The 21,433-nt window shown below is 38.6% G+C and overlaps 2 protein-coding genes across 3 annotated transcripts in view; both read right to left on the bottom strand.

Moving 5' to 3' along the window:
• Nucleotides 1-15,908, bottom strand: part of unc13a (unc-13 homolog A (C. elegans)) — a 44,743-nt gene extending 28,835 nt beyond the window's left edge. The window contains exons 1-12 of the mRNA XM_067396900.1: nucleotides 15,874-15,908; nucleotides 8,278-8,307; nucleotides 8,074-8,173; nucleotides 6,490-6,607; nucleotides 5,283-5,406; nucleotides 5,120-5,190; nucleotides 4,852-4,906; nucleotides 4,378-4,407; nucleotides 3,982-4,177; nucleotides 3,033-3,152; nucleotides 706-1,452; nucleotides 516-609 (exon numbers count right to left, since the gene is read on the bottom strand). Of these exons, the coding sequence (XP_067253001.1) occupies nucleotides 516-609; nucleotides 706-1,452; nucleotides 3,033-3,152; nucleotides 3,982-4,177; nucleotides 4,378-4,407; nucleotides 4,852-4,906; nucleotides 5,120-5,190; nucleotides 5,283-5,406; nucleotides 6,490-6,607; nucleotides 8,074-8,173; nucleotides 8,278-8,307; nucleotides 15,874-15,895 (1,707 nt within the window). The 5' untranslated portion in view covers nucleotides 15,896-15,908. The remainder of the gene's footprint in view (nucleotides 1-515; nucleotides 610-705; nucleotides 1,453-3,032; nucleotides 3,153-3,981; nucleotides 4,178-4,377; nucleotides 4,408-4,851; nucleotides 4,907-5,119; nucleotides 5,191-5,282; nucleotides 5,407-6,489; nucleotides 6,608-8,073; nucleotides 8,174-8,277; nucleotides 8,308-15,873) is intronic.
• A 1,153-nt stretch (nucleotides 15,909-17,061) lies between these two features.
• hmg20b (high mobility group 20B) lies at nucleotides 17,062-20,506 on the bottom strand. 2 transcript variants are annotated; one of them, XM_067398685.1, is made up of 9 exons: nucleotides 20,437-20,506; nucleotides 19,605-19,702; nucleotides 19,222-19,452; nucleotides 18,978-19,098; nucleotides 18,753-18,808; nucleotides 18,601-18,667; nucleotides 18,299-18,514; nucleotides 18,083-18,215; nucleotides 17,062-17,753 (listed from the first exon to the last, which is right to left on the bottom strand). In XM_067398685.1, the coding sequence occupies exons 2-9, from the start codon at nucleotides 19,680-19,682 to the stop codon at nucleotides 17,741-17,743; spliced, it is 915 nt and encodes a 304-aa protein (XP_067254786.1). In that variant the 5' UTR covers nucleotides 19,683-19,702; nucleotides 20,437-20,506; the 3' UTR covers nucleotides 17,062-17,740. The 2 variants fall into 2 exon arrangements, with proteins under 2 accessions (XP_067254786.1, XP_067254787.1); XM_067398686.1 differs by having other exon boundaries at nucleotides 19,222-19,443.
• Nucleotides 20,507-21,433: the final 927 nt, after the last annotated feature.

The raw sequence follows: 21,433 nt of genomic DNA, 5'->3' as shown, positions 1-21,433 counted from the left end.
TCATCATTACTCTGTCATAACTCCATGTGTATCTCAGTAGCCATCGATCAAAAAATGTGTTTACTTTGGACCCTCACATTGCCACACCCACCTTTTAGACTGCTTGTCCAACTTCAGCAAAGCAGGGAAGAGCATGACAATCTCTATGGCAATGACAAAAAACTGAAAGAAAAAACACACAAAAACAAAAACAAATGGGGTGGAACACAAAAAGGGGCCAGGTACAAGATCTCAAAACGGAAACGTTTGGTAAACATACATAACAGTAAAATGTAAAACTGAAAAAGAAGTGACAAAAAAGTAACATGAAATGGAGAAGACAAGCAAGAAAAAGGACAACAACAAAGGGCAGAACTAACCAAAGACTCGTGACCCAAATGTTGGCCAAAAGAACCAATAGGCATAAGCGGGCAAATTTTGATTTAAAAGGTTACTGAATTTCTATGTACAAGGAAGAAGCTGATCAAACAAATTCAGAATCTATTTCAGGCTTCACAACTTTAGACCTCACGCACCTCCTGCAGCTGAAGGCGAACCCTATTGAAAAGTCGTAGCCAGTTGGCTTTGGCCCTTACTGCAGGGTCCACAGGTGGCTCCAGCTTTGGTGCACTGGAAAAAGATGGCGGAAATATTATATTTATCTTATATCCAGCAAAATGTCCACACCTTATCCAAGCTTTCAAGGACTCGACACATGGAGCTTACCTCTCAGGAGGAGCCTCCTTCTTCTCTAGTTCTGCTTCAGGTGGGATCTCAGTGGCAGAGGTGGGCAAGAGCTCCTCTGTATGCGCTGCTAGCTTGCCTGTAGGCACTGGGATCTTCTCTGGCTCCAACTCTGAGACCCGTGGTGGGGTTGAGGTACGCGGTACCTTGGCAAAGACATCATGTGGCTGTTGTGGGGGTGGTGAATCTTGTTTAGGCTCCATGGTCTGGAATGGAGGTTGAGATTGTGGGGGCTGTTGCTGGTGCATGGAAGCCTGTTTCTCCAGGGGTGGACGGCTGGTGGGAGCCTCAGGAGCCAATGTTGGGGCAGTGCTGGTTGGGGTAGGGGTGTAGGGTGGCTCCTGCTCTTCACTGAGTGTACCATCCAATGGATAAAGGTCTTCATCCTCTTCATACACAATTCCTTCCTCTTCCTCCTCATAGGGGTACTCCCCTTCTTCCTGCTCATAGACCTCACCATCCTCTTCATCATAGAGTGCACCTTCTTCACCTCCATCTTTATTGTACTCCCCATCACTGTAGACACCCTGTGGCTCATCCGGATCCCAGCCGGGTGAGTCTTTACCATAGCTAACGGAGGAATGGCAGGAATGGTAGGAGTCATTCTCATCGTAGAACTCTCCAGAACCACGGAAGCTCTCACCGTCCTCTGGGCCAAACTCCTCACTGAGTTGGGAGCTACCACGGCTCAGCTCACCCGAGGAAGCATAGCGACTACTGCCGGTGGGGCTGCGGGAGTAAAGAACTGTCAGTTATATTAAGTTATGGGAGAAAGAAGGTGGGCGACTGTTGATATACAGGTTTAAGGGTCGTAAAAATAGAGTTTGAGGCAGGAACAACCAACCACAGAGGAAAATGACACTTGTCAGCTAATAGAAGTCTCTCCCCGCTGAAAACAACAGCTTAAACCTGCCAAAGATGGTTTTCTGGTCTTACCTGGTCTCTCAGAAGTAAGGCTGGTAGACCAGCTCAAACCAACTAAGACAAACAAACAAATTTAGGGTTGGTTTAAGGTGTTTTCTTCAGCAGGACAATAATTTCTGCTTATTAATGGATGTACGAGTGCAGGTAAGGTGGTGAGTTGAAAATAAGACTGAGGCTCATTTGAGGGAGTAGAAGGAAAACTCACATGTACATATGGACTCAAAAAGAGCTGTTTCACAATCTCAGACCAAACACACACACACACACACACACGCACAAAAAACAAAAACGTTAAGATAAGATGGCAGTGAGAAGAGTTGTCAGTGGACAAATTCGACCTGGTGGACGTAAGAAAGAACAACACATAAAAGAAAAAAGATGTGCTGAGCTTACAGGAAAGGAGGTGTAGCATTTTCATGTGACACCTCAAAGAAAGGCTATTTATCCTCACTGAAGAATGAGCCAATTATGTATAGAGAGATTGAGAGAATGGATTGAGTAAGAAAAGACGCACTGCCACACACACACACATTATCGATTATGGGACGTAAGGTTTAGTAATGCATGAAGAACCAGAAGCGAAAGAGATGGGGTGTGTAATAGGCTGTGAGCCAAAAAATATCTGGACTTCAGACTAGAGGAAATACGAGAGCCACGGGACATACACACACAATTACACATACAATCACGCTTCTGTCAAGCCTATCTGCCAGTTAGTCATATATCCTTGTCACCTTTTCTAACTCCCTAGCACACAAACCCATAAATTCCCAAGACACAGCTTTATTTCCTGTCTTCCACACAACACATTTTGGCTTTCAGAAAGGTTTGGCTCATGAGACACGGAGAGGGTAAATCAGTCATATGTACATCCCCTGGACTCTGTCACAGCCATCGAAATGGTCCCGCCTGCTGCCCACACACAGTATAGTGTGTCTAAAGGCTATGTAATTAGCGTACACTAGGCTTTTGGAATTACAGTGTTATTCTCTAACTCTGTCAGGCATAAAGCAGCCAAATAACAGACTTCACATAATTGCACCAAATTCCGATTACATGGTACAAAAGAAAAAGCTTGTGAGGTGTATGGGTCGGTTACCTAATAACACGTGACAGGGCATTAACAGGTACACAGCAATCATGATAGAGGACATATACAAAGAGGTATAGATAAAATATATATATATATAGATATATATCAATAGACCATGTATGTAAAAGAAGGATTGGTGCGCATGCATGGCAAGCATAGCGAGGACCACAGGACCAGACAAGTCCAATTCCACGACATCATCACAGCGGGACGGAATCACAGGCTGGAGCAGGAAGAAGAGCAGGAGGAGGAGGTGGAAGAGGGTGGAGGTGTAGGAGCTACGGAGACCCACCTATCAGAGAGCGAGTGCCTACTGTCTAAGGAGTACTGGCGGCTGGTCCGCCTGCTTGAGCCAGAAGCCGAATCGAGATCGCTGCGGCCGTTGGTGGCAGAGTCTAAACTATCATAGCGTCTGGTGGGAGGGAAGGGGATGGGGGAGGCAGGAAGAGGAGGAGCATGAGAAATGTCTTTTTTATTCGTTTTTCATCTCACCTCATCAGGTCACATTGGAAGGAAAATGACCCAACTTAAGGCAATGGTTAACCAAGCTGCTAAGAGACTCATATCAAAAGCATCACTTTGGGATCAGGATCTGTCCATTAATTAGACTTCATAAAGGATTCAAGAGGCTGAAAGATGCCCTGTCCCAATAGGCGCATTTGATGTTGATTTGCAGTCTCGTGGCCTTCTCTTGCACGCATCCGTGAAGTACATGAGACAGTTGTGTGGCTCATTTGTTATAGTTTTCCGAAGGCTGCTCATAAGCTACTTTGGGGCTGCTATGCCACCCTTTTGGTTAAGACTTCTTAGGGGGCTATTACTCAACATTTTGTATGGTAACTTGACTTGGAGAAGGACCCCGAGAGTTTAAGGTGCCATTTGGGACAGGGCCAGAGTCTTAAGAGCACAAAGTCACTAACATGCAATGCAAAAATGTCGGGAATAACACTTTTGTAAGACAAAACGCACAGGAAATAAAATCTCGTTTTGAAGTGAACTGGGCCAAAACGAGCAATTGAGGGGAAATGTTGCATTCAAATCACAGAGTGGCACCAGTGTGGCTCCAAACCCATGAATTGTATACAATGACTGCTCATCCAATCCTTGTATACAGTCATCAGTGCACAGGGATAAAAAGAGAGGAAAGTTGTACATAGACAGTGAATGGTATAACCAACTGATAAATGCTAAAGTGACTAGCATTAGCAATAATACTGCACCTAAGAATTGGGAAAATGTACCTAATGGCTCTCTGGTTATCATAGTCGTAGTCGTTCATGTCGTTGTAGCGGGAGCCATGGTGCATGTGTCGGATGGGGTATTGGTGCATGGATGCGTTGGGCTGAGAAGTGGTGTAGAACGGAGGTGGGATGCTGTTGCTGGTTTCGCTGCGGTAATCACTGTCTCGATCGTCCACAGCACTGTCTGGATCATCATCTGAGGAGCAAGTGCAGCTTTTAAATGTAAATTGTATGGATTAACACTAAAATCTAATTGTTGTTTAATACGAATGATCCAGGACCAAAATTATATTGATCCACAAATCCATCATACTTGGGTAAACAAAGTCCACCAGCAAGCGTCAGTGAAAGTTTTTTTTTTTTTTTTAAGAAAACCCATAAAAAAAGCTTACTTACTTTGTTGGTCCCCCCATAGACTCCAGTTACCTATGAGAACAATAAGTCGTGACAAAAATTAGAACAAATATCTTTGTGGAACACATGCCCGTGTTTGACCATGAACAAGCAGCTTGTTATAAATATGAATTGTGAAATTACCAGGTGTGACAGCAATGCGGGAGAGTGACCTTGTCTATGCATACTAAGTACTAATGGTTAATAGCTCTGATGTAATAATAAATGGTTGGCAAGCCAAAGCCGCTCTAACAAGCCTCTCCTCCTTAACCCACCCAGGCTTCAGATATTGCTGAATACTGTCTGGGAAATCTTCAACATGATGATAAGCCACCCATCTAGTGCTCAGAGAGAAAGCAGTCTCATATTGGACCTGCTGATAGGGTGATTGGTCCTCAAATGAGGTTCTGTACACATTAAACTACCAAGGGGCCAAGTAATTTATAGTGTGAGTGTGAGTTGCACTTGAAAGCTCACAGCACTGAGTTGATGGTATTGGAAGTGGTCTCTCATGCTCCTCCTGGTATGTGTACTGCAAAATAAGCAAACACAAATTACTGGCAAGCCAGTTTGAACAGATAAAAGTCTTTGTTTTATTAGGTCAGTAGTTCAGAAGACAAAGTGAAAAAACTCTGTTCAGGTCTCAGGCAGTTCTCTGACAGACTCAAATTAATGCATGTTCTGCCCTTGGGCTCTGGGGAGGACTGTAAACACAACAAGACTGGAGTTGAATGAGGAGACTCACATCTTGGTCCCTCATGGCATTGAGCTGCTCCAATTTCTTGGCCCAGTATCGGGCTTCCTCCTCCGGTATATCTGGAAGTATGAAAATCGTAATTTAGCTCCAAATCTTAGGACGAGTTTTGACCATATATAATATTGGAGAAAGTAATCAACAGCAAGGACACCTAATGGGAGTTCAAATCGCGTATCCAAAAGCACTCGATGAAAGGTAGGATCTTTTGTGCCGCAGATCTCATTTTCAGCCATAATGACCTGGGAGTCTAAAGTCAACCATTGTCCTGGACCTTCCTACAACACAAGAGTAAAAGAAGAAGTGGTATATCTGCCATAAGAGACAAAAAGGGGCTTTTGCACCGAATAGTTCTAGGAACTCGGTTATAGAGAACTAATTTCTCCCCCGTTCCTAGTTGCATCTGCACCAGAAATAGGAACTACGAAGCGGCTGACAGTGGCGTCTTTGAGCGCGGCATTTACAAATGCATAAAACTGGTGGATGGAGGATGCCGTGATCGGAGTTGTGTTTGTTGTGTGTCGTGGGTTTCGTGATAACAGAGATGGAATGTAAATGCATAATTTACGTGACTGAAAGAGCAAAAAGTGGGACTAATGACGACTTTCAGTATTACATATCATCAAGGCTGAGAAAAGAACACAACCCTGCAGTCAACAGGTAAATGCCATTATCGCTGTTTTTCATGCTCGTGAATAAATACGTTTACATGGCTTTTTAAAAATCCTGGGTGTCAGTGTTTGACATGTGTTGACATGCTGGTTTAGACCCTACTCTGAAGTAGGAGCTAATTTAGTTCCCCCAAAAGGAGTTCCTAGAACCAAAATAGTTCCTGCGGTGCGAACACAGCAAAATCCAGGTAATTTAGCCAATAGTCATAGGAACTATGAAAAGGTTCCTCCAGTGCAAAAAAAAAGAAAAGCTGTCTATATATTTGGTTGGATCAACTACCGAGGTACATAACTCTACCTGCTCAGGGTAATTAAGCTTATTGGTTATAGATCTTTGCTGGTAAACGAAAAGTTGCAAGTTTGAGCCTTGTAAAAGGCTGAGCCATCATCGCTATTTCTTTAAATAAGTCACTGAATCGCAGATTGCTCCAGGGACATTGTCCTTAAAAGTTAACATTTTACACCAACACTGCAGAAAGATTCCACTGGTGCCGGTTCATAAAATAAATTTGAATTGGTTAGAAATTTTAACAAATATTAACAAATAGAGTCTTACAGGGAATGGTCTCTGCAACATATTTGCAATGAGAGCCAATGCCAGGCATCAGCTACAGATTTCCACATATAGTTCTACAGAGGGTGAGAAAAGCTGCAAGCTGCTGGGGGCCAGGCAGGCCATCTGGGCTGTACCTCGTTTGACTGTCGAATGCTGCGCAAAGGGATCCACAATGTGCCAACCATGGTGTCCCAGATCAGTCCTTTGTTCCATACCTCCACTGTCAGGCCCAGATCCAGCCTGTTAATCTCACTGGAAGATGAAGTGAAGTGTAAGAGATGGACAGAGAAATTCATATGGTATGATGAGATGGATACTACACTCTGTTAGGAAGGTTTTTTATATCTTCAGTTAATAATAAACTCACATTAAAAATAAATAGACCTAAGGCAAAAGTTGCTTAGACACATTTTTGAAATACTGTGGAGAAATTGCATGACTCCGCAATTTCATTTAGATTAGACGTGCTGAAAAACCAGACCCCAGAGAATAGCAGAGAACAAAAAGATCTATTTCAATAAAAGCACAATATTAATGGAAAAAGAAATAGAATATAGCAAGAAAAACCAAACAGGGTGCAGACAACAATGCCAACTGTGCCTTGGGCATCTTCAGTGACACTCCAAGTAAAGCTCCACAGGACTACACTTAATAAAGCTGCATCAAATCCTAATAACAGACTCAACTTTGACTTCAAAACCAATACCTCTCACAGACCACGGGGGATAATCTTGGGGACAGTGGTGGCACTGCGTTAGACATTGCATAGCGAGATAAAGAAGAGCTGAAGCAGATCTGGCTTGTAGATGACTCAAGATGAGGTTTTGCAGTGTCGATCAAATGCTTTCTTCTAATATTCTTTGCTTTTTGTTTCTCAAAAGCCTCTAAATTAGACATTTAAATTCTCAAGAAAATGCAAGTGGAGCTTGCATGTGCAAAACCATGTCTTGCTTGTGAGTGTGTTGCTTAGACTGATTACTAGGTGGTTGCTAGGGTGTTCTGGACAATTGCTAGGGCATGCTATGTGGATTCTAAGGTGTTTGCTAAGGCATTGCTAGAGTATTACAGGGGGTTGCTAGGGCATTGTTCATTGGTTGTTAGGGTGTTCTGGGTGGTTTCTATGGCATTACTAGGTGGTTGCTTTCTAGTCCAAGTCAAAAGACAAAAGTCTTTGTGAAATGTCTAAATTTGAGGTATCATTCATTTAGAACAAACCCATAATGCTAAGTATGAGCATTACTAATTGCTTTGTTTTGCTTAGTGAGCTCCACTATTAAAATGTTTTATGCCTGTTCATTTACTGTATCTACCCTTCTAGGACAATCACAAAACATATTTTATCTTGAGTTTATGTGCTAGGCAACTTCTGGGCCCTAGAGGTTGAAACCCTTAGGGGTACTACCTGACTGCCACTACCTTGGGGATGCCAACTGTTACTTATAAGACTCATAACATACTCTATGCAAGTTTTTGAACACAAATGTTTAGATACACAAGCTCCAGTTCACACAATATGTTATAGAATGTGTCTAAACCCAATTCAAATCAAGTATGCATTGCATTTCTGATCGCTGCCACTAGGGCAAGCACATTAAGTATGTACAATAGGACCCTGCTTTTGCAATGCATTAGCCAGACATCTGCATCAGAATGTTTGCTCAGTTGCATTATGTTTCTGGTCCTTTTTTACTGCTGAGAAAATGAGAAGTGGAACTCACAACATGAAGTCCTGTTCCCAACATGGCTGACTGCCTCGCACGGCTATGGTGGTGCTTTTCACGTTTTGAACCTTCAGTGACACATAGGTGTTGAATTTTTCTGCATGGAAATAACATTCTATTTAGTAGACTGTTGCAAAAAACAATAGATAGGATATATATGTGGAAAGCTAGTTACAGTGAGACTTCAGGCTTCAGGCTTACCTTGTGGTCCATCGAGCTTGGCTTTCTTCACTGTAATAGAAAGAGACATGTATGTAAATAAGTGATAAACATAGGTATTAAAACAATCACACTTTATATATCTAGGGGATAAATAAAGCTCTAAACTAAACTAAAAATCAGGCAGCACATTTGAGATTCAATGTCAGCACATTTGCATTTGTGCAAGAGGGATTCCTTAAGGCCCTAGACTCCAGTTTGCAGCATTTTATTTTCTTTCAGGAGTAGTGTAGGAAACAAACAATGTTTTTGGAAACAGTCCCATAGTAACAAACAAACAAAAAGGGACCAAAATGTACCATGGCACCTTGGTTTTTGGACATGGCCCCATGGTACTGCAATGGTTTTTGGCATCAGTACCATGACATGTATCACATGAAAACCATGATTTGTGGATATGTTGTATATTGGTACCATGGTAAATAAATATGATAATCATTTAATACCACAGTACAGGGTGAATTTATGATTACCTGATATCAAAATACCATGGAATTACCATCTGATACTATCACTGTACCATCATGGTACCACTGCAGTACTTCATTGTAAATGTTGTTAAAGAGAAATACACAGGAAAACCTTATAAAGGCTTTAAAACCAGCAAGCATGTCAAGCAACAAAGAATCATAGAGCTCAGCAAAGAAACAAATTCTCCAGTACACAAGTTTCTTACAGATTATGAACAATTTGAGTGGTTATGAAACTGCAGAGAGAGCTAGAGAGGCAGTCACTGTCAATTACGCTTAGGGGAAATCTGAAAAAAAAAAAAAGCTGTCCTCCAACTGAGCTCCTTTTCAAAGCCAAATGACGTCAACGGCCCCATTCATAATTCATATTCCCCTATTCAGTGTGGGTAGAAGCATCCTCGAGTTAAGGGGACCTTAAAATAATTCAGAACCTTCCACTATAATTCTTCACAGTCAACGTTTCTCTATAAATTCAGTGCAGAATTTCTCACATCCTTTAAAAGGCTTACCGATTGACACTTTTAACTGCTGAGAGTAGCTTTAAGTCATACCGAATCTGAACCATATGAGTCAGTGGCTTTTGAAAAACTAATGATATCACAATCAAAACAAATGGAAATAGTCATGCTGCATTAACGTATTTGCCAACAAACTGCAAATCATCACTTGTTTGGGGAAATTGAACATCAGTTCCCTGCAGAGAAGAAGGAATGTTAGTGTGAGTTTGGTGCTAGTTAAACTGGCAGATCAGCAAAATTGGTTGAAGCTAGTTAACAAGCACGATTTTTCTGATAAACTGGACTGACCAAGGAAGTTTTGCTGGATAAGCTACAGTAGTTTAACGAGTTTGTTTGCCCATATAATCTTTAGGGTATTAGGTTAGCTAATTTGGCTTGCTGTCCACTGAGGAGGGTCTCGATGAAGCAGCTTCAACTCAAGCTCTGATATACCCCCCCCAGTGAATAAATATAGGATATGATTACATAGGGCAAGGTACCTGAGATGAAAGTGGTGTTTGGGGAGGTGGAGGGATGCTAGAACAGCTGAGACTGAAGAGAAGTAAGCAGCTGCTTATATACTCTGGCTGTTGATTGGAAGATTAGATGGGCTCGCTCCTCCCTAAATTACGTTTAAGAACTTCACTAAGAAGCCTAGAATCCAAAACACTGAAATCTGATGGGTTGAATGATGTACCAGGAGTGCTAATAGCTCAAGATCAGATAGTTCCAGAAAAGAGTAGCCTATGTGAGCGGTACAGCAAGGAAGAAGTGCGGGGAGTTGAGTTTGCGCACAGTAGTTGGTGTTTTCTCTCTCCAGGTCGTATTTTTGTGTTGATATTAGGTATAATGAATCAAATCTAGTTAATCTGCAAAAAAAATTGCAGGGTTAATGCCAAAGTATGCTTCTGTTTTTTCGTGTACTCTAAGGTATGAGTACAGTCAACATCAAAACCCATCATCAGCATAGTATGTGCGTACTATACGTTTGCAATCCAGTTTTTCTAACCAAGCGTACTCTGTACACTCAGGTCACACATGCAACTTTGCACTAATTAGTTTATCCACAAGTGGCCAACACTGCCCCAGGCCATTGTTTCACAGCCAAAAAAGAAAAGGAAGAAACTGAACAACACAAACAACTTTAGACACTAACAACATTAGATGCCTACATTGAAGAGCTTTTGTGTGAGACAGTTAAGAAATACCTGAAACTCAACATTTTTATCATTCATAATGTCTGCAGAGAAATAGCGCAGAACCCAAGCAAGGATGAAACTCTCTAGTGGTCATATGTCAAACACCTGTGTTCATACACTCTATTAAATTAAGCATAATTTGAAAGGTTATGCATTAGGCTGTATACATATGCTAAGTGTTCAAGTCAAAACAGAAGTATACTTTTCTGTGATGACAACTCTCAGAGTGTTTGGCATGGTAATGGATATGACAGTGCAAGTATGGGACTTGCCAATTCATACACAAAATGCTGTTTCTGTACAATATAGCATGTATGAATTACCCATAGCAGATTTATACAAGTGGAGCTGGGGAAGGTGGAGGGTTTCTGAAAGCATGCTGCAACTGCTAAAGCAAATGCTAACCAAGTATTTAAAAATTTGAGCAGCAAGCTCACTGGCTACTGATACAGCAGGAACCAATCAGCTGTGCCCTATAGAGAATTATGTGATTGCAAGCAAATTGAGTTAAGGACCTATCAGCCTGCACCATGCAGAGTTTCATGACAGAACTTTGTATATGTTCACTGGCACAGAGTGCAGCAGAGCGGGTATTTTCAATTCCTATTGAAGTCGAACACCATGCTCACGCACTGGATTGTGGGATTGACATCATATAGGAGAATTTTGAGAGTGGCCAAGAGTGTCGAAAAGTTGAGAAATGCTCAGCTCTGTGAAAATATTAAGCAGAAAATGCCAAGCTGCAGCCAATCTCAGTGAGATGCAGGTAATGACATCTGTCATCATGAGCGTTTAAATATCTGCCAACTGTACTGGTGTTTCTGCTGGATTTAGTGCGCAAATCATATTGTTTACATATTATTATGTTTCATTCTGATTTCTAATGAAGTTAGGATGCTTGCAATTTGATTAGACTGACTGGATTAATGAAAGTGTACAGCGTATCTTTACTGTGGCCATTCATAAATAAAGTCCGAATCTTTCCAACTGTAATTGTGTGTATACAGTATATATGATGATTAAATTGGCCATGCACTGAAACAAACAGATTATAACCTTTCACTACAGACAGACCCCAAAGCAGAACAGCTCTAGTGTTTTGAGCAGCACAGAGCGAAGTTCTGCCGCTGTAGTCTGCATTCTAAGGGGGAGAATTCTGCCACCGAAGGGAGGTTCCCAACCCTGGTCCTGGATTACCCTCAGTACTGAACATTTTTGATGTCTATCTTATCTGACACACCCATCTGAGGTCTTGGAGTCTTTTCTAACAAGCTGATGAATTGAATCATGTGTGTTTGATTAAGGAAACATCTAAAATGTGCTGTGCTGGGGGGTACTCCAGGACCAGGGTTGGGAACCACTGCCCTAGACTTTTCATCCCTTCGAAGCTCTCACTCTGGAGGGTAAAACCATTGAAGAGTTTAGGGCATAAGTATAAGCCCTTCAGAATGGAACGCAAGGTATGACAGGCTCGAAATTATCAACTGCTGCACCTCCGCTCAAAGTTCCCTCTCACGATTCGCCACTGCCTCCGCCTGTCTCTGCCAGGGTTTCCTCTCTCATGCTCCCACGCACCATTTCCTGCCATGTGGTTGGCATGCACGTGTGCTGCCTCTTTATCTCTTTCCCTCTTCCTCTCGCGCTCCATTAATCTCTCTGTGTAGCCGAGCATGGGCAGAGCGAGCTATACTCTGACACTAAAAATAACCACTTCAGGATGAATGTGAGAGAAGGATGATATTAAAACATTCTTTAAAGAAAGCTTGGATTTACCATGAAGGTGTTTAAAGCAATCCATCAGTGATGAACTGCAATCTGAAAACTAATAATCTACATGCTGGAATTTGATGGAATTAAGCTGTAAATTTTTAAGAATTAAGTTTTTCTCTGTGGAGAGAAGCATAAATGTGAAAAAAAATCTGAATGATATTAGGTCAAATAACAATTGCTTATTTACTTTTATAGTATGTATATTTTGAATTCACTTTTTTATATTTTCCGTTTTCAATTTTATTTTAATTTAAGTATTTTAAGTATTTTGTAAATTATTTAATTTTTAGTAATTTTAGTACTTAAAGGATTAGTTCACTTTGAAATGAAACTTAGCCCAAGCTTTACTCAGCCTTAGGCCATCCCTAGGTGTATATGACTTTCTTCTTTCTGATGAACACAGTCAGAGATATTTTAATAAATATCCTGACGCATCCGAGCTTTATAATGGCAGTGAACAGGGTTTACGAGTATGATCCATCCACTTCCATCCATCATAAACATGTACTCCACATGGCTCCGGGGGGTTAATAAAGGCATTTTTGTAAAAAACTCTTGCAGTTGAAAAGCTTACGCAACGTCCTAGACCTTCCGTATTCAAGTTACGAAGAAAGTGTAAACTGGCATGGCGTCAGTTAAGCTTTTTCCGTAAGTTGAATAGGGAAGGTCTAGGACGTTGCCTAAGCTTTTTCAACTGCAAGAGTTTTACACTTTCTTCGTATGTTTTTTAATTATTTCTAATGGTTGTAGTTAACAATAACAATACTGTTTTTGAAAATGATACCATTATCGTCTCTGTGTAAACTACAAACAAGTGAATTTGTGAAAACAGTAATGTCATGCACATGCATGATACGTGTTCAGTCTATAGGCACGTAGTGTTTCTTCACAAAGTAATATCACCAACTACTGGCCTGGGATGTGTAATACAGCGTTTTAGTCATCTGTACGCAAAAAACTCTGTTGTGTACACGTACCCTAGACCATAGATTCAGTGTTATTTTTCTTATGAATGTAAATATTAAAGAAATATTGTATAAATTAGGTAAAGGTCTGTGATTTTGCTGTTGCATATTAATATTTTCTTATTATACATTTCCAATAGGCTATCACTAAAACAATGCTAAATTATACATGGTAACTGTTGTTAATGTTAACTACAATTCATACCTGGGAGGTTAAATAGGCAGTTCTATTAAATTATTAATAAGAAAACAATCTGTGGCCCCAGTCCTTTAAAGACAGAGTTCATCCCATGAAATGAAAATCTCATCATTTACTCATCCTTGTGTCCTTTCAAAAACCCATCTTTATAGAGAAGCACCAATGTAGATGTTTAGTAGAACACCCAGGCTGCTCTTTCCATACAATGAAAGTCACTGTATGGAAAAGTAAGTGGAGTAAACGATGACAATTGTTTTCTTTTTTGGTGATTCCTTTAATCTGCTCATTCCATGCTGTGTTATGATTTCCAGATTTCAAATAACAGCCCAGAATATTTTTCCTTTATACAAACAAGACATTTTAAATGCAGCTTAGAAAAAGGCACATTAAAATTCACTGAAAACTGGCGAAAAGATGGTTATGTAAGAGGAATTCAAGACTTTTAACTTCAAAACTTATCCAGGGGGAATTAGGCAAGCCTTACTGTACATCTGCTCAGGTTACTGCAGCAGGCGCCAAGAATGATGCCAGTCTATGTGACACACACCCACACACCCACTGTCACTTTCGGACGCTGGTTGTGAATCTGCTGCCTGTTTAATTACAGAGTGGTGGCAGACATGCCATGGATCAGAATGTCTGTGTGGGATGTGTTCAAAGAAACATGGCTAACAGTATCGTTCAGAATTCTGAGTCTCCTACAACAGATCTTCTACAACAGACCAATCTGATTTGCATGTCATCTTGCGTTAAATGGCAATCAAGAACTGAGTAAGGCAAGCGAACATTGCACATGGCAGAACAAAAAGGCAAACAGTAAGTGCATGTGAAAGACATTCAGCCAAAGATTTACACCATCCCTATTCATACTCACAGACAACCCAGGGACCCCCTAATATAAAAAAATCTAAAATCTAGGTTACATGTTAACACCGATCAGCACAATAGTTAACATGAGCTAACTAGAGTTTTGCAGCATTTTTAATCTTGGTTTTTGTTAATTTCCACTTATTGAAATATGTATGAAAATAAAACATGAAAATAAGCAAATATGCGTTAAAAAAATACATGAACATAAAACATAGCAACCAAAGCTAAAATTAAGAAATGAAAGTTCAGCTAAATGTGTCACTGTCCATACTTTTTACATAAAAATTAAATACAAAAAAATTAACATTATAACTGCAACAAAAGCCATGACAGCAGCCATCAGCCTCATTGTTCCTCATTTCTAATATTAATTTAAAAAAAAAAAAAAATAAATAAAAAAAGAATAGCCTATTTAAAAAAATTCAAATTAAGAAATTAACATTGTTTAAATTAAAATGAATCAATACAATTTTAATTATTATTAATAAAAATATATAAATTAAATATTTAAAATGAAAAAGCATATATTTCTGTACATCAATAGTGATTATTTTAATGCTTTTGCTAATAAAATATTATTATTTAGGGCTGTCAAACGATTAATCATGATTAATCGCATACAAAATAAAAGTTTGAGTTTCTATAACATGTGTGAGTACTGTGTGTAATTAATATGTATATATAAATACACACAAATGAATGTCTATATTTATGAGAAATATGTTATGTACAAAATATTTGTATTTATATTTAATGTAAATAATATAAAATATAATTAAATACATATACTTGTAAATATTTATCAAATATATATGAATGTGTTTGTATTTACATATACATAATAATTACATGCAGTACACCCACATATATTAGGCAAACTCATTCTTTTATTTTGTACGCGACTAATCGCGATTAATCGTTTGACAACCCTAATTTTATTATATTATTATAGGCCAGGGCAAAAATGCATCACTTAGTTTTACACAAAGGGACCTCTGATATACATCTGTCCATTTGTCGATTTAGACCATATAATGATTTAAAATGTTTTAGATTTTTTTATTCATATCTGTAAGTGTACATAAGTAGAATAAATACAACAAAGAAAATGACACCTGTAATGTCGGTCATGAACGCTTTGAACTGTAATGCCATTTTACCACCTTACAGTAAACACAGTTAAAAATAGATGTATCATACATCAAAGTAGATCCCATCTGATCAGGGGGAGCAAACTAAAGCTCCATTTGGAATATCAAGGGAACACACCCCTGAATCCTGGCTGCATTTGAAACGGGCGGATTCAATCTCCCTGAGCATTTCTAGTGCATCTCTATAAACAAACTGCACATTGTATACAATAAATAAATACATGTAAATAAGCAATAGAGTAAGTTATAAAGCTAAAAATGGAGCCCCTCACATTTCACACTACAGTTCAGCTTCTGTTACATGAATACAAACCAATGATAATAACAAATATCAAATGCAGTATTGGGTGATTTGTTTTATCTTTATGTCTAAAGATTTACAATCCATGTATATAACGCATAACCAAAAGCTGGTAGCCTATATGTAATGCATCCAAGCATGAAAGAATGCACTTACCTCCAACACACAGCAGTGACATCTCTTTATTTATTATTATCCGCGCCCTTTTGAGATAGTTTGGATAATAAAACTGTTCTTAAAACGATTTATGAGATTTTTTTATGTTGAGAAACCTCCCCTTCCCGTTTTCAAACTCTACCCCAAAATATACAAAAATAACAGCAGCTACTATTCGGATTACTTCAGATAATTCAATCCGAGGGCGTTTTCAATCACCCTCTCGATGTAAACCGCTGTTAGTCGGGCTATGTGTGAATGTTAGCGCTGTTTTTTCAGCCGCTCGTAACGCGACGCACAGCCATCTTGTTCAGCACCGCCGCCGCGAGGATAGCTACTACCGTGACGTCACTGTCCAAGCTGTGCACGCGGGCGATGCTGTGAGTGACAGCAGCAGAGCACGAGGACGCCTCTCCACTCCTTTCTAGCTATTTAACCCAATAGAAACCAGCCGAAATGCGGAGCAGTACTTAAATCAGCACATTTAAAAGTGCTCCGACAGGGTCAGCAATTAATGAAACATTGTTTTAATAGAAATAAGCCTTAAAAAAGGCTTTGGGGTCGGAGAGACTGCAAGGCCAGTTTTTAATAGGGACAGTTCACCCAAAAATATAATAAAATATTGTCATCATTTACTCACCGCCATGTTTTTCCAAACTCGTATGACTGACTTTAATCTGTGAAACACAAATGAACAGTGAATGCCGGCCTCAGTCTCCATTGACTTTTATTATCGAAAAAGATTATATCAAAGTGAATGGTGACTGAGGTGTTCTGTCCATAATATTATCTCCTTTTATGACTTTTCCGAATTTTTTGAGAAAAATTATAATAATAATAATAATAAATATATATATTCTTTCTAAACAGCAATTATACAATTAAAAATGCCCTTTTGCAGGTCAATTATGATTTATTAAATAATTTTATGACATTTTATATGACTTTCATATGTTTTAGCTGTGACTCAGTAAGTCACATTCTATTCTTAAGCTCGGAGGGAAAAAAAAGTTAAAATCGATGTACCAAAAATGTAATTCCAAAGGATGAGTTTTTTTGTTCAAGTGAACACTCCCTTTTTTCTTCAGACTATAGGACCTTTCTTTATGTTGTGGTCAATGTCACCCTCTACTGGATATGGATTCAACCACAGAAGAAAAATGAAATTTAAAAGAAAGCAAAGCCATTCTTACCTGATTTTATTATCTTTTTCCAACACATGTTTTTCCCTCCATATTAAAATAATTCATACACTCAAAAAATTCAAGTACATCACTTAAAGCAGTGTAAACCCTGACACATTAAATATTTTAATGCTAGAATTCATCACTTTTTGCAATGCCAACTGATTTAAGTTTTGTTCAAAAGGGAATACAACCAAAAATCAACATTATTCAGGAATTTTAATTCAGAAAACATTATGACTAAGAATGTTACTCAATGTTTAGAGTAATAATCATGGTGCAGAAATTCTCAAGAGCTTCTTGCGATCCACAGCGCTGTGCAGTAAGGCTTCAGGATAACCAATGTAAAATGCTGCACTTTACATTTCATTACAGTATCTTTAATCCATGCTTTCTGTGGTTCTGGAGTTAGTTCTGGAGATGTTTCACATGATCTGCTGTAATTGTCAAAACAGCAATATGGTTCATTAGGTGATTAATGTCAAGAAGTTTAGAATCCGCTGGCACCAGTGTTACAAATTAGCTTATCGGTCGAGCCAGCCGTGTGAAAATATCCAATTAAACCGTAACCGTATGGTCCTCGTTGCACCTTGTGAGGCAGACACATTTGAGGCAGATCATGGGGGTCCCAGGCCTTCCGAATACTTTGGTCAGCCTGATGTAAAACCTTTAGATCCCACCCTTCAAAGCTTCTCACTGGAAGAAAAAGTACAAAAATTATCCCAAATTATTTTGGAAGCAGTTTAGTGTGAGCAAAGTCAGTAAGTTTTAGTCCAATGCGATAACATTAACTAACATTTTTTTTTGGGAAAAAAAAATCATCTCCGGGTGTAAAAATGACCTGAATACAACATGAGGGTTAAGTACATTAATAACCAAGTACTTTTATACTCAAGTAAAATTTTAAATGAGTACTTATACTTTAACTGGAGTAATAGATTATTAGGGTATCTGTACTCAAGCACTTCATTTGTGTTCTTTGCCCACCAGTGGTCTTACAGCACATAGTACTGCACAATATTTACCTGTCTAGGTGAGCTAAGAGCTCCTGTAGCTTGAGGACTAAGCCGCGATGCTCATGAGGCCTGCTCTCTAAAGCACTACTCAAGCGACTCAGGTACGAGTCCAGCGTTCCGATCGATGGTGTCTCGCCCGTGCCTGAATGAAAAACAAATTTGTTTCCCATTGCGACAAATTATCTATCATGGTTACTAGCATTACGGCCACTGTTTTGTACTAACCTGGCAAGGGCACAGTGGCCAGGCTGCTGACCAATGTCTGTTTGATCGCCTGTAGGTGGCGCTGTAGAGCCTGGGTGCGAAGCTCATCCTGGCCCAGCTCAGCTTCCAGTCGCTCTTTAGCGCTGAACATGTCGGCAATGTGCTTCTGGAGAACCGCATTCTGCTCTTCGAACTCCACGTTAGCCTTGCGCAGTCGTCGGAGCTCCGCTTCACGTGCTGGGAATTGCATGATTAAAAAAATAAATAAAAAACAGCTTTCATGTTGAGGTTTATGGTTGGCTCTCTAAAAAAACCTAACTTACCTTTGTTTTGGTCAAGAAATTCTTCTGTGAAAATAGGGACATCAAATCTGGTTGTGAAGTCCGAGTTCTGAAGGAAATCATTTCATGAGCCAGGTTGCAAGAACAATTTCCATGTCTTCCAAGAATATGCAAAGCTTTGTTTGTACACTTACCTTAAAACCTGTAGATCCTGAACTGTTGGCATTGATAATGACAGAAGCCACCTCTTCTGTAATTTTTTTTTAGAATGAATAAATTAGAACAAATGCATCGCTCTAAAACCAATACTTGCACCATTGCTAAATTAGAGCATATTGCACAAAAAGGCAAATACAAACAGACATGTGAAAAAATGACCAGAAAAGTACTAAAATAAGACCAAAAAAATGCATTTTCACCTCTCTTTATTCTCTTGTCCTGAACTTTTGAACATGTGATCTGATAAGCTTCACTTTTCTGATACTCCCTGAGTTCTCGTGCATACTGCATTTTGTCCCTTTCGGCTTCATCTAGGTAGCGCTGTATAAAAAAAAAAAAAAAAAAAAAAAAAAAAAAAAAAAAGTTCATTTTCATCAGAAGGATGATATTCCAGCTTAAAAAGGAAACAATTTGTCTGTCAATTCACAGAAAATATAATAATACCTGCTTATCATGAGGAGCCAGACGGCTCCATTCTGCTCCGAGTCTCTTGGTAATTTCCGGGAAGGGAAGATCCGGGTGAAGGGCTCGGATGTGTTCGCGTCTCTCATTCAGAAAACGCACGTAACCAGTAACAGGAGCCTTGGGGCCATTTGGTAAAACCTTCTTTCTCTTCTTCCCTTTTGGCCAGCCTCGCTTCTTTACCGGCTGTGAAGTCGACTGATTCTGTAACAACTCAAATTGATATGAATCAAATTTGGGAAGAGTGTTTTAGGAAAATATAAGTGTGCTTGACCATGTTGACCTTTTACAATGACTCAATTACATATTTGAATTACTTCGGTGATATATAATAGACAAGTTTATTGAAGAAGTCCTGATCTTACCTCCTCTTGTGCCGAGTCAGTGTGTTGAGAGTCTTTAGATGCAGGAGCATCGGTTTGCTCTTGCTTTACACCACCCATAACATGAAGTTCAAGGAATTCTGGGACACAGAATTAAAGAGTATCAGACTGGATTAAATACTCTTTTTATTTTTATACCTAATCAATAATATCATACATGCATTGGTTGCATTTAAGCAACAGTGATGTTTGCACTTTTAGATCTACCACTACATATTTGGGTAGCATTGTTATTAGTTAACTAAATCTAAAACTGACAAAACAAAACAAAAAAACATTTTCATTACATTAAATAAAATGAGCATTAACTGGGAAAAAAACTTTTATTTTAGCTAGTTTTTATTTTAGTTTAACTTGATGTACTAAAGTAAAATACATGTATGACAAAACAAAATTATTAAAAATTTAACTAACATTGAAAATATAAACAAACTAATTTAAAATATTATGATACTAAAATAACACTGTTGGGCAGCAAAACGTTGTCAAGATAGGCAACATTATTTATTTTTGGAAACACAGCCATTATATAAACCGACTGTTGGCTTATTCGTGTTTTGCTTACATAAAAGATGTAAGCCTGCAGGTGAGTTGGAGATTTTGGTGCAATAATGTTTAAAAATGACTTCTCTCTGCTTCACCGGTTATTATTATTAGCTAAAGTAGCATTGTTTGCTAACTAGCCTCTGCTGAAGCTCAGATGACTTAAATAAATTGCGTCTTCATTTCGAAAGTTTATTTAAATATATTTATATCTATCTGTTTGTATTTATCAGTATCGTTCGTGCGGTTAATACACAATATAACCACTTACCTAAATTAGTGCCTGTTTTCTTAACTCACACGCTAGCTCCGCCACAAACGTTGGTTTGATTGACAGTTCCTTGGAGGTTTTGATTGGTTTGTGGGTTTTGTTAGGCGGGGTTAACGCAACGTGCTTCGTTTGCATTGCGCATGACTGGAAATAAAGTTGTTATTATGGATGAGATCAAAGCCGCTTTCCTAAGAGCATTTTCTGTTATGACTAAAGAATTATATTCAACAGATTGGCTACTAATTATTGAGTAAATTTAAATGAATAATTTAATTTAATTTGATTTAAAATTTAAATGAATAAATTTCAATTTAAATTGAAATAATTTAAATGAATAAATGAATAATTAAATGAATTTAAATGAATAATTGATGATTTACATGTCTAATAAACCTCTTATGAAATTTAACGTTTTACTATGGTTTTTGTTGTAAAACTATAGCTAGTAACTACAAAATTAACTGGTTTTACTTTAGCACCTTAACTATGGTTTTGTAGTGTCATAGTAAATGCAAAAATCATTTATTCTGTGGGAGAAATAATTGATTTTATAAAAAATTTAATAATTTACTTTTGTTGTCATTGTACTGGTAAAAGTAGCATTATTAATCTCAGCAATAACAAAAAATAAAATAAAAATTGTACCGCTCTATCAAGTTAATTAATCAAATATTTTAATAACTATTTATTTGTATATACCTATTGTATATACACCCAGGGCTGGAAATAAGGGGTAATGCTGGGGGACGGAGTTCGAGTTCAAATTGGTTAGATTTTTTTTAAGGAAATAAAAAGGTTTTCTATATTTTATTTACTCAATAGACTATGAAAGAGATTCGAATTAAACAAAAACATTGCACAATAAAAAATATATAATAAAAAATGCAGCGGAGTATTCTACAGTTTGTTGCGCAATCGACTTTCGTGATTGGCCATAATATCTGCACGTTGCAGCCAATGGACATGCTCCTCTATCAGCGTGCGTCCCCACAGAACC

Source organism: Chanodichthys erythropterus, chromosome 10 (genome assembly GCF_024489055.1).
Source record: "Chanodichthys erythropterus isolate Z2021 chromosome 10, ASM2448905v1, whole genome shotgun sequence".
NCBI classification, from domain to species: Eukaryota; Metazoa; Chordata; class Actinopteri; order Cypriniformes; family Xenocyprididae; genus Chanodichthys; species Chanodichthys erythropterus.
This window is presented reverse-complemented; position numbering and strand designations above follow the sequence as displayed.